The 12,097-nt window shown below is 52.8% G+C and overlaps 1 protein-coding gene across 1 annotated transcript in view; it reads right to left on the bottom strand.

Moving 5' to 3' along the window:
- Positions 1-2,051: 2,051 nt before the first annotated feature.
- The window catches only part of Nkd1 (NKD inhibitor of WNT signaling pathway 1), a 73,693-nt gene continuing 63,647 nt past the window's right edge, over positions 2,052-12,097 (bottom strand). Inside the window, exons 6-10 of the mRNA XM_021170100.2 lie at positions 11,631-11,726; positions 7,589-7,736; positions 7,079-7,163; positions 6,028-6,155; positions 2,052-5,343 (exon numbers count right to left, since the gene is read on the bottom strand). Coding sequence (XP_021025759.1) covers positions 4,751-5,343; positions 6,028-6,155; positions 7,079-7,163; positions 7,589-7,736; positions 11,631-11,726 — 1,050 coding nt within the window. The 3' untranslated portion in view covers positions 2,052-4,750. The remainder of the gene's footprint in view (positions 5,344-6,027; positions 6,156-7,078; positions 7,164-7,588; positions 7,737-11,630; positions 11,727-12,097) is intronic.

The raw sequence follows: 12,097 nt of genomic DNA, 5'->3' as shown, positions 1-12,097 counted from the left end.
GTCTATGGTTTTGTGATAATGGAGTATGGGTGGGTTACTCAGAGCCAATGGCAGCACAGGGAGGAGAGAGACTTGGCTTATACAGATGGAGGTGCAGAGCCCCCTCTGGTCCTCTGCTGAAGTTATAGTCATTTGTTCTGATTTCTGTGGAGTTTTGGGGCCCCTGTTGGAGCAGGGCCAGGGGGTTCTGTTCTTGCTCCCCTCCTACCTCAATACGCATGCTCCTTGAGGCACAGGCTTCTGGGGTTTTTGGACTGACCTGTGGGCCAGATACACCGCCACCTCCAGAGGTGGGAGCTTGTTAAGAACCACTATCCCTATACCCTAACCCTAAGCCACCTATGCCCCTAATCCAGGACGGGCCTAAGAGTCTATTAACAGGCTTCTCCAGTCCTAGAACTCAGGTATCTCTCTCAAAGGGCCTTCTGAAGTCATCTAGGGGATGGTGCAAGGCTCCAGAGTATGGCCTTGCCTATGTAGGATACCATCTCGGATCTTGCGTTTGTAATGCTCGGGCTTCATCCCGACCCCAAAATCAGCATCATAAAAGGTGGGACCAAAATCCTGGCCTGTGAAACCATCTCTGGGTGATTCTGAATGAAGCTTCCACACATCGACAGGCTGGCCTATGCCCAAGTCACATCAGGAGCGACATAGGCCTGAGTGACTCGTAGCTGCCAGGCTGATGGACTCTGTAGCAGCAGGATTGCTTCTTCTATTGCTTGGAAGGCTGCGGGGAGAGCAAACTGCCCAGCGGGTCAGCCGAACAAGCTAGACTCCGCCACTTCCTCCTTGGGAACAGATGCTGGGCATTGGAAGCCCTTCAAAGGAAAGTATTTGTCAGGAAAAACATTTTAGAGCACCAGCTCCTAAGAAGAACTGGCGTCAAGGGCAGCACCAGGAGACAGGTTGTAAGAGTGAGCCTGGGCTAAGGGCAAGCTTGTCTTGGAGAATCCGGGGTGTGCGGTCCCTTGGTGCCACTCGTGAGGCTGGCAGCCCTAACCTTCACAGGGAGCTGAGGGTCCTGGGTAGCATCCATAGCCAAGCATGCATGGCAGGTCAGTAGTAGTGGGGACTGCTCATTAGTATGGCTTTGGACAGGTAGCCCACTTCCCAATTCTCTGGTTGCTGATCTTCAGGCCCAGTAGCAATCTGAGAGGTGACTGCCTGCCTGGGAAAGGAGAAAGCCAAACAGGTCCTGGCTATTTCCTTTGCCAAAATGTCTAATTAGCATGGCTGGGTGTGTGATGCTCCCCAGACAGGGGAGGTGAGAGCACAGTGGATATCCATCCTCCACCAAGCAGCTAGTGCTGTGCACATGTGTGCCCAAAGCTGCAAGACCATGATGCCTTAAATCCACAGAACTACTAACACTTCTCCAGGCCCCAGGGAGGCTGCGTGCTCAGAGCCCAGGAACTGGGTCACATCTACACACAGGATCCAACCCTGTTTCTTTTAGCTTCCTCCCTCTCTTTTCTTTCTTCTTCATGCTCCTTCTAATTATTTGCTACCCCTGCTTTTACAGGGTCACTCACAATAGCTTCAAAAACGGGAAACAAACACTTGCTCTTGAAACCAGTTCTGTGCCGGCCGGCACCTTCCTTCTCTTGCTTTCTGTCTAGTGAGTAGACAGCGAGATGAGTTACATACAAGGACCCTCTATGCAGTATGCCCCAGCAAATGATGAGAAGATGAGCCAGAGGCCTGCCAGGAGATGACAGTGTCTCTGCGCAAGAGTGGGCTAAGCAGCTGCTAGGCAAGCAGAGTTCAGTGACTGGGGAGGGGGTCCCCAAGTACACTGGGATGCAGAGAAAGAACCCAAGAATGAACACGATGCTGATCCTTGGGTAAAAATAAAAGAGCAGGGTGGGGAGGGGCTTTCGAGTATCTGCAGGGTTTTCTCTCTTAAAAATAGATCAGAAAGAAACAGCACAATGTCAGCATCTGAAACCTTCTGGGTGGGTGAGTGCAAGGTTGCCGTTACACAATTGTTTCCCACTGTGTTGGGGGAAAAAAAAGCTTTTTAGAGTAAAACATTTAAATGGGAGATATTCTATAAAAACGCTTTTATTCTGGGAATGAAGACAGCTAACATCTGGGGAGGACTCACAAGGGGGAAACCAAGGCACAGCACCTCACTTGCAGTGCATGCTTTGAGGAAGGGGAGTCAGGCCTGGAGCACCCATGGCCAGACACCAGTCAGTGTTACAACCACTACACCATGCTCACGGTCCTGGAGGGAGGACAGGGGAGGGCATCTGGACATGGATGGATGCTGGGGTCGATTTCTGGAGACTGAGCAGGAGATGGGAGCCTGCTGACTTACCTTTGACTCTAAGCCTTTATGGGCTACCTTGATCTCTTACAGGTGAGCACGTGGTACTATTTTTATAAGTGACTTTTAAGAGAGCAAGAAGCTAACAAAATCCTGAAGCAGCAGGGGACCTCCTTCCCCAGGCTGAGGATCTGTGTTCTAAAACCAGTGGCTTCCACTCCCTAGGCAGCTGCCCATGGCAATTGTGGCCCTGGAGGCCATTGGTTTTTGTTTGTGTTTGCTGGTTCCCCTATCCCTTGTCCTCATTGCAGTGACCTTGCCTCCTGAGGCAGGTGGTCACATACCAGATGATCTGTGTAATCGGTCCAGAGGTGACTACCTTCCCCAAGCCCAGTCAATCACAATTCCCTCATCAGGCTCTTGTCTCCCAGAAATTCTTTCCTCCTGATCCTGGACCCAGAATGTCAGTTGCTCGGGCCTGCCGACACAGGGTGACTCAAGGACAAAAACTCCTTCATTCATACCGGATCCTGTCATCTCAAGCCAAGCTCCCACAATGCCTTGCCCATTTGGTGTGGTTGCAGTCACATGGTAGGGGGCAGTGTCTCCTCTGAGTTGGAATCTAGCCAAACAGAAACCCAGCTTCCCAGGAGGAAAACTTAGGGCTCATATCCTTCAGTGTTAGGGATCCTGAAGGCTAGGACCCAGCACTGCCATCTGCCATGTGTGTCAAGCAGGTTCTTGACCTCTCTGTGCCTCAGACACATTCCCAGGACTCCTACTTCCTCACAGTGATGCCCTGAGGATGGCACCAACCAGACCCAAGCACACCAGCAATCAGGAAAATTAACACCATGAAAACAACGAATGCTCACTACCTGCAAAGTACATGCTTACCAACGGTGCTAAACTCAGGAGACAGGCGGGCAGGCGGGCAGACTTCCTTCTGGGGTCAGACTCTTTCTGGACTCTCAAGAATAAAAGTCCCACCCCCTCTCAAGGCCTTCAGCTGAGGCTACTAGAGAACAATGTGAAACAGGCATGGGAGGGAATAGGGGCATTCATCCCCTGGAAAAATTCATTCATTCATTCATTCATTCATTCATTCACACAGCCTGCTCTGCTCTCTGAATGAATGCCATGGCTCCTAGGTGCCTCTCGATCTTCACCCTTCGTGTGTGGAGGTACAGTGGTAGCTCAGTGATGGTCTGGGTTCTGCTGCCTCCCAGTCTTTGCTCCCGTGTTGGCAGCCATCCCTGTCGAGCTCTCCTCAAATAATTAAACCTGGGAGTGTAATCTGAGTTTTGTTGGGGCCCCAACTATTTGACAGTAAACCTTTTTTGGTACCCTGGACCCTTGTCTGATAAAAACCTATTCTGTCAAGGATGCTGCTCAGTGTCTCAGTGGCCACCTCCATTCCACCCTAAATCTCTCTACCCAAGCAGGTCTCTCCAAAACCACAGACTTCAGACCCCAGGAAGTGAGACGGAGGTGGCTGTTTTCATCTGATGGACAGGCAGCCTTTGGGAACCACACGGGTACATCTGGGTTACAGGAGCTTCCATAGAGCAGGGCAGTGATTTCTGCACACCAGAAAGGATACCTGAGAGTGTATTTATAGAAAGATACAGAGACACGGACAGGCAGCATCTACCTAGCCACAAACCATTTGCTGACGGCGAACTCAGGTTTCACACCCTCCGTCACACAATGGTGCCATCTTGGGAAACCACGCTTTTTTTTTTTTTTTTAATGTGGCTGCTTCTCTCTGTAGTTGTTCCCAAACTGAGAAGGCTGGCTACAAGGACAATCCTTAAACACAGGTGCATCCTTCAAAAGCCAACGGGGGGCACAGGAAGAGAGGGCGCTTCCACACTGTGCATGGCAAAGGACAAAAGAAAGCACAGGGTTGGCTTGGGCCAAGGGCTAGTTCCCTTTAGATAGGGGAGGCGGTAACTCCCGGAAACACAGCTAAGGTGTCTAGGTTGAGGTGTCAGAACACAAGGGGAGAGAGGGCGCAATGGCAGTCCACTGACATCTCCTGTAGCGTGTTACAATCAATTAAGGGCAAAGTTGAACCAGATAACACTGAGAGGTAGCAGCTGTTGTCCTCTGGGGCTCTTGAGGGTCTCCGAAGCTGGATTAGGCAAGGGTGCTCTCCTGGAAGAACTGAAGTGGGGGAGTTGAGCCCGGGGCTCCTGTGGTTTGGGGAGATCTGTGTAGACCCTGCAGCTGGGGTGGCCCAAGGACCCTTCCAAACCCAGAGTCACTCCTTGGGTGAGTTACATGATCCCCACGACGTATAAATTAAAGTTTACTTCTGTGTTTCCATATGTCTTCTACATGAAGGCTGGCTAAATATTAGTGGAGTAACAATAATTATTAATAACAATAATTGCCATAATAACAATAATTAATAGAATAATAATGCCTTAGGGTGTGGGCTGGGTCCTTCCCGTGGTAGCCTGCTGGGGTCTAGGGCTGATAGAAGTGGTGGTAATGGTGGTGGTGTTCGTGGTGGTGATGGTGTTCATGTCTCTGGACGGCCTGCCCAGCCTGGCTCTCGTACACCACCACGGCAGGCAGCTCCCTCACCTGCTCCCGCCCCATGACGGTGGAGCCTCCTGCAGCCAGGGGGCCCTGCAGGCCCCGGCAGCTCGCCTGGCTCTCCTTGGCTCGATGCTTGTGTTTCTTGTGCCCCAGGGGTGCCAGGGTGGGGAGGAGGGCTGGGCTGGTGGCTAGATGGGCAGAGGGGGAGACAGTGTGGGTGGTGGGTACCAGTGGGGGCTTGCTTCTTGCACCTCTGGCCCCGTGGCCCATACCCATGTTCTTGCCCTGGGCCTTGGGGGACCTCACAAAGTGCTTGCTCCCATCCTGAGTGCCCCGGAGCCGTTGCTGGAGCTCTGATGCCTTGGCAAATGGGGTGTCAAGGAGGTGGAAGGAGCCTGGGTCCACACCTTGGGGCCTCCGGTGTGGGATGTGGGCGGCTTCTGGCTCGTGGGAGCGAGAGCGAGTGGGGTTGGAGATTCGAGGGGGCAGCTCTGACTTCTGGACCACCGAAGGGGAGCCTAGGAACCAATCCAACAGATACTTCATGAGCACCCACTGTGTGCACTGGGCTACCCTGGGTTACCAGGTACCATCGCCTCTCTGTCTGAGCTACCAGCCCTCTAATGCTCTCGCAGTCCTGTAGGGAGAGACATGTTCCCATCTGCTGAGAGGTGAGGAGAGAGAAGGAAGGGACTAAAGGAGGTGGGCGGAGCATTCTAAATAGATAAAGGGAAATGCAGGGTGAACTCAGAGAGAGCTCAACATTAAGAGGAAGCAGGACTGGCACAAGGTCAGGGGGCACAGAAGCTGGCAGAGCAGCACATTCCTGGACCAAGCAGCCTCTGGGGCTGGGGCTGGGGCTGGGGCTGGGGCTGGGGCTGGGGCTGGGGCTGGGGCTGGGGCTGGGGCTGGGGCTGGGGCTGGGGCTGGGGCTGGGGCTGATGTGGGCCCGGGGCTGGGCTGGCTTGAGCGGGGCTACTGCTTTTGCTGGATTCTCAGCCTTCTCTTGCTCTTGGATTTTGCCCAGCTTTATCTAAGTATTGCTTTGATTTTTGAAAATGTCTTCAGTCTTTGGTTAGGGGCTCTGAGACGAGCCTCTGACCTGTCCAGTAGAAAGCTACCTATCTCCCCAGTCCTTAGGGATCAGTGGCTACCACCAAGCACTGTGTGTCCAGACTATGCCCCACACGGCGGCCCCTTACCCGGTCCAAACTGAGACGTGTAGTTCTCTATCCCCGCCAGGTCTAAGTAGTGGTTTCTCCTCTCAATGTTCTCATCCACGCAATGGTGGTAGCAGTCTGGCTGCTCCAGGTGGCTGTCACCCTGGAACCTGTGACAAAAAGGACATTATGTAGGAAGGCACAGACCCTGAGGCCGGCTGGGAAGCCATGAGGCCAAACCGGCAGCGTCATCACTTCTTCACATTTCCTGCGACTTGGGAGAAGGGATCTGAGGCAGAAACCTGTCTGTGCCTTCATTTCCCAGTGCCTACCACAATCTGCCTCACCACTGCAAGGTCTGTTCAATGCCCCCAGCCCCACCCATCTCCAGCCAGCCTGGACCCTGCCACCCAGCCCACTGCCCACTTAGCATGGTCTGTCTTATCCACGCTCACATGAAGGACTAGCCGATCCCTGGCCATGCCTTCTTTGGCACAGATGTTGAAGATCCCCACGCTTGCCTGCTGCCCTGCTGCTGCTGTTAGGCACTTTTCTTTAAACATCCCTCCTTCCCTCTGTGTATGCAGAAGTGACAACAGGACAGATAACTGCAGATCTATAAGCTCTTACTCACAATTCTGAGAGCAACCTGCAAATGGAGGTTTCCCATAGCCCACTGAACAGCCAGGCCATCTTAAGGGACAGGAGGCTTGGAATTTTTGTCCCTCTGCTGTGATGGCCTATGCACATACTCCCCAGTAGAAATCCCAGTGTGTTAGACCCCCAAGGTGCTACCCTAACTATCTACAGTGGAAATACATCAGGCATACCCAATACATGCTGAATCCAAACCACATGGAGAAAATCTAAAGAATTTTTATATGGAATACAGTGATGAGCTATATCTAGGGTTTGGATTTTTTTTTCCTGTTTTGTTTGTAAATTTAGAGTCTGATTTGTAAATCTGTGCTTTCTGAAATAAATCCACGGCCCCTGCGGAGGACCCAGGATGGAACCTGCTACTCAAAGTCCTTCAGATGTACATATCCAGCTGGCGCTCAATGCATGTTCACGGGCACACAGCATGTCATACCTGAGTGGGGCTCGCTGCTTCTTCTCCCAGCCACGCAGCTCCTCAGCGGGTTTGGTGTCTGCTCGGGGCCTTGTGCTCTGCAGATCTGAGTCCCAGAAGTCCAAAAGAGACTCGTCAGTGCCTCCTCCAACTCGGCCAGGGCTTCCTGGCATTGTGTCCTCAAAAGCCACTCAAAGTAGTTCACAACAGCTCTGCAGCAGGGTTGCCCAGCAAGGAGCAAACTAGTTGCCTGTCCCACTCACCTCTCCAGATTCATAAGCTGCCCTCCTAAGCCTGGCCTGCATCCTCTCCAGTCTCAACTCTATGCCTTTGCTTACACTGGGCCTTCTTCCATCTGTGATTCGGTCCCCTCTCCCTCCCCAGAGGCCTAGTCCTTCAAGGGTTTGCTGAAGCCCTGCAGTGCACCAACACCAAGCAACTGTCTAGGTAGCTGGGTCTTTCCCCACCCTCCCAGGCTGACTTAGATCCTCCCCGTCTTTCCCATAGTGGGCACTGCTCTGCCCCTCTTACCGGTATGGTTGAAAAGGACGCTCCTCTTACTCTGACTCCCGTCAGGGGCCACGGTGAGCTTCACCCGCAGTGTCTTGCTTGATGTGGGGGAATGGTTCACAGAGGAGTCAACCACTTCATAGATGGTATGCAGCAAGCTGGTAATGTCCTGTTTGGGAGGAAGCAGACACCCTGAAGACTTTAGCCACGGTGTCCTGCCACCAGCAACCTGAGAGCTGGGGACCACTGCTGTGCTAAAGGCCCCAGCTCCTTCAAAGAGAGCTGGAGGCAAGATGGTGGGCATGGGGAAAAAGCCCCAGGAAGAAGGAATGAAGAGCTGGGGAAAGAGGAGGTAAACTCATGAATTCAGGGTGGCTTGTGAGCCCCTGGACCCTTAGCAGGCTCTGTGGAACCTCCCTAGATAGCCTTATCCAGGTAAGGGAAGAGTTTACAAACCAGTTCTCAACGCTCCTAGGTGAGAGGCTCCCAGGGAAGCTACATACCGTGCTCTTAGAGGGAGAAATAGAAATGTGATTATGTCCTTACACTCGACTGGACTATGCCCCTGCATTCCTCTGCAGGCATCCCCATGGACACCATAGCAGGATTCAGTGAGCGATGGAGAGAGGGAGGTTGCTGATGGTGACGGAGGAGGGGCATGTGGGAACAGGTGCTGCTGTTCTGTGGCTCCTGGAACTCACTTGCTCTCTCCCTGGGAGAAGGCAGCTGTCCACTGACTAGGAAGGGAGTTCTCACCAGAACCATGCAGGCTGATACCTCAGCCCTAAATTCCAGTCTCCAGGATGTGAGGAGGTCACTTTCTATTGTGGAAGTCCCTCCACCTTGGTAGTGTGACGTAAGCGGCACTGAAGACAAACTGGTCTGTGAGAAACCTGACCAAGTGTGTCATCTGGGCCTGTTACCTATTAAACTGGAATGGGGCCTCCAGCAGTGTTCTCTGAGGAGCCTCAGAGACTTCTGACTGGGGTCGGGGTTACAAGCACCCCTTACTAGGACTTCTGTGCTCTGGGTCTCTATCTGTAGTCAGCTGTCTGAGGGGCAGCCACTTCCTTAAAAAAAAAAAAACACTGTATCACTAGGCACACTCAACAGTTATCTTGGCCAGCAATTCTTCATAAATTCTGACATACTGGGCCCCTCTTCTACCTTCCCTCAGCTGAGGCAGAGGTGACTGCAGCTATGCCGTAGCCAGGCTGATGTGTGATGGGTAAAACGTATGTAGGGTCTATGGTGGGGTGGGGGATAGGTGTACCTGTGAAACATGGTGGACATTGCTCTAGGCTGACTCTACAGGATGAGGCCACTCGGGGGACCCAGAAAGCCAGAGTCTTCTGAGAAATATTCCAAACCATCAATGCTGACTACTAATTTAGGTTTTAGCAAAAGCCTCTGAAAGACTAGACCATGAGATGTGGAGACAGATTGTGGAGGGCAGCAGTTTGAGACCCAGCCGCCACTGTTCACCACCCCTGCTCACTCAGCTGTCTCAGTTCCTCCTGGTGAGACTACACAGGACTCCTTTTCTCCCTGTTCTTCCCTGGGCTCCCTGCAGAGCCATGCCATCCATTCTCAGACCTGTTCTTTCTTCAGGAGATGATGGTGACATCATCATGATGGAGGTGACAAACAAGGAGACTGAGGGCCACTGACAACATTCTTCAAGTGCTGTATAGCTCAGGAGCTGAAGAGGCAGCTTTGCTACCATCTGGCACAGAAATGGGGGCTGCTACAGTTTGTTTCTAAACCAATGCAAGAAAGGTGTGGTCTTGGGGTAGCTATTGGGAGCTTTTAGGGAATACACTTTTAAAGGCCCTTGTGGCGGGCCTTTAGGTCACTGGAGGCATGTTCCCAAAGGGGACTGTGGGACCTAGTCTGCTCTTCTTTCTGGCCTCCTTTCCAGGTTAGGGTTAGGGTTAGGGTTAGGGTTAGGGTTAGGGTTAGGGTTAGGGTTAGGGTTAGGGTTAGGGTTAGGGTTAGCTTTGTCATGCACAGCTGCCAGATTATGCTGACTTGCCATGGGCCCAAAACAACAGAACCAACTGATAACAAACTGGAGTAAGCCTGTTCTCTCTGTAAGTTGAATAGCTCAGTATTTGCTACAGTGACAGAAAGCTGACTGACATAGGTGACCACCACAACTGCTTCCTATGTGATTGAGAGCCCAGGTTCACAAGTTCAGACCTGGAGGATTAGCCCAGACATGGGTTCCAGACAGCAGATGCAGTTAAGGTAGAAACCTGTTTTCCTGAGCACACCAAAACATGTATACTCACACTACAGAGAAGAGAGGGAGAGATAGGTACTGCAGGTTTAAAAAAGGCATTTGTGGGTAGAGTTGAGGAGACCCACCAGACAGGGGCCTTAACTCAACCAGGATCTCAGCTCTTCAGAAAGAAAACACAATCCAAATGTTCACTTCAGGCCACACAGGCCCACCTCTCATGGACAGCCTTCCTTCCTTTGGCTCCTTCCTCTCATCACCAAGGACACAAGTGGCAAAAGAGATACGAGTGTCTGTCCATGTCTCTTCTTGCAAGGACTTTGCAGTAGGGGATGCACACAGGACGCCCCTAAGCATCTCTGAGCTGGGAAGAAAGGAAGAGGGCAGCCACCCAGGGCTGGCCATCTTCACTGTGGCTTGCATGACACAGATGGTCCTGTTTGTCCTGTGACATTCAGGCTGGCTGGCCGGGAAGCCAATGAGATTTGGCTCTGGACCGAGTATGGAAATTCTGAATGGGAGGGAATCCTGAGAGGGAGGGATCTGGGCTAGAGCTGACAGTGCCATAAAGAGTCTGCACAGAAGGAAGAGATGGGAGAGGGACCATCCATGGGTAAGGCTTGGGCCTGCTTGCACATACTGAGCCTCTGGATTCAGCCACACTTGAAGTAAGCCTCCCAGAACTGAAACTCAGAGATGCATGAGACAACAACGCATTGCTCTTGTTGTTGCCTAGGACGGGATGAACTATGGCTGTACCACAGGCTCCTCTTCCTACTGGTTTCTCATGTCCCCTAAGTTACAGCCTGTGACAGAGGCATGCTTTGTAAGCCAGATCTCCCTCCAAGTACGTAAAGATGACTTCCTATCTATGCTGTGGAAAACCTAATACTTGTCCCACCCTGGACGGGATAAGGAGATACAGAGGCCAAGCACCAATACCTCTGGAGTCACTGGCAGGCCCACATGCTGGGCTACAAGAGGACACAAAGCCCACCCACCTGGTCGTCTATCTCCACACAGGTGCCAAACACCATCTCTAATAGGCCTCGCCTCATAATGCAGGCCTCCTGGAGAGGCAGAGGGAAGGCCTAAGCCTGAGCCGGGCTAGGCTTTCCTGGCACCCGGATGGAATCTGGGTTTCTTGCAGGGCCTTAAGTACCTACTATATCTACTCTGCAAAGGGGCCACAACCGGTCTCCTTCGGTTAGTAACCAGGGATCAGCTGCACAGGCAATCCTCCCTAGGGCAGCACATTGCCTGGCTGAGGACAGCTTTGCATGGGCTGTCCCTCTGAGAAGCTGTTTCCCAAACCACTGCTCACTTCTGCCCCATCAATTGCCAGAGCGACACATGGAGAACTGACCCTGCTAAGTGCTCCGCCTGGTGCAGAGGCAGAGGCATAGAGAGGGTGAAGGGGCCTTGGGGAGGGGTTGTGGGAGGACTCTGAATGGGGAGAGGGTGCCTGGGACCAGCCGTAGTCACTGCTTGCCCCTGTTCTGTGTGGCCTTGGGGGCTCATGGAGGCAGTCAAGGATGGCTGCTAGAGCTTTGGGACTGCAGAGAGAAGGACGCAGGGGGAAATGGCTGGAACCTGGGGTCCTCTCTGGTAAGGCCTTGGACTTTGCCACTGTCTGCCACCTCTCCCTGGAGGGGTACCCCCAGTCCCAGTCTTTGTGAGGTGCCAGGACACTTCCAACAACCTTTCACCACAAGTCCTTTCCTAGCCTTGCCCCTATCAGGCAGGATGAGGGGACAGCAGACTCAGGCTAAGGCCAAGCCCTGTGCCTGAGGGCTGCCACTGGGCAGGAAGCACACTCACCTCACGGGTGACTTTGCCATTGTTGTCGAAGTCATATAGAGTGAAAGTCCACTCTTGCCGGCTGTCCTCCTCCACAGAGACATCACACTGCAGCTCCTGGACAAACAGACATGTGGCTTGTTTAACTGTCAGCCAGAGCATCACTGAGGACCCCCTGGTAAGGCCATGAGCACTGCTGGCTATCCCTGACCCTGGCGAAGGGAGACTAAGACATGATCAGCCAGGGAAAGAGGCCAGAGCCCGGGCAGGGCATACAGGACCCAGGGCACAGGTAATCTCTAGTGTTCAAAGACAAAGGAGACGCATGGACTCAGACAGGAGACTGGTCTTACAAGGCAAGCTTCAACTGGGGCTGAGAAGCTTTGGGAAGGCAACAGGGACCAATGACTTGGGACACCAGGCAAGACCTCAGGACGAGCAACCGAACTGGGCAACAGCAGGCGGGACATGAAGAGGTCAAACTCCAG

Source organism: Mus caroli, chromosome 8 (assembly GCF_900094665.2).
Source record: "Mus caroli chromosome 8, CAROLI_EIJ_v1.1, whole genome shotgun sequence".
Classification (NCBI taxonomy): domain Eukaryota; kingdom Metazoa; phylum Chordata; class Mammalia; order Rodentia; family Muridae; genus Mus; species Mus caroli.
This window is presented reverse-complemented; position numbering and strand designations above follow the sequence as displayed.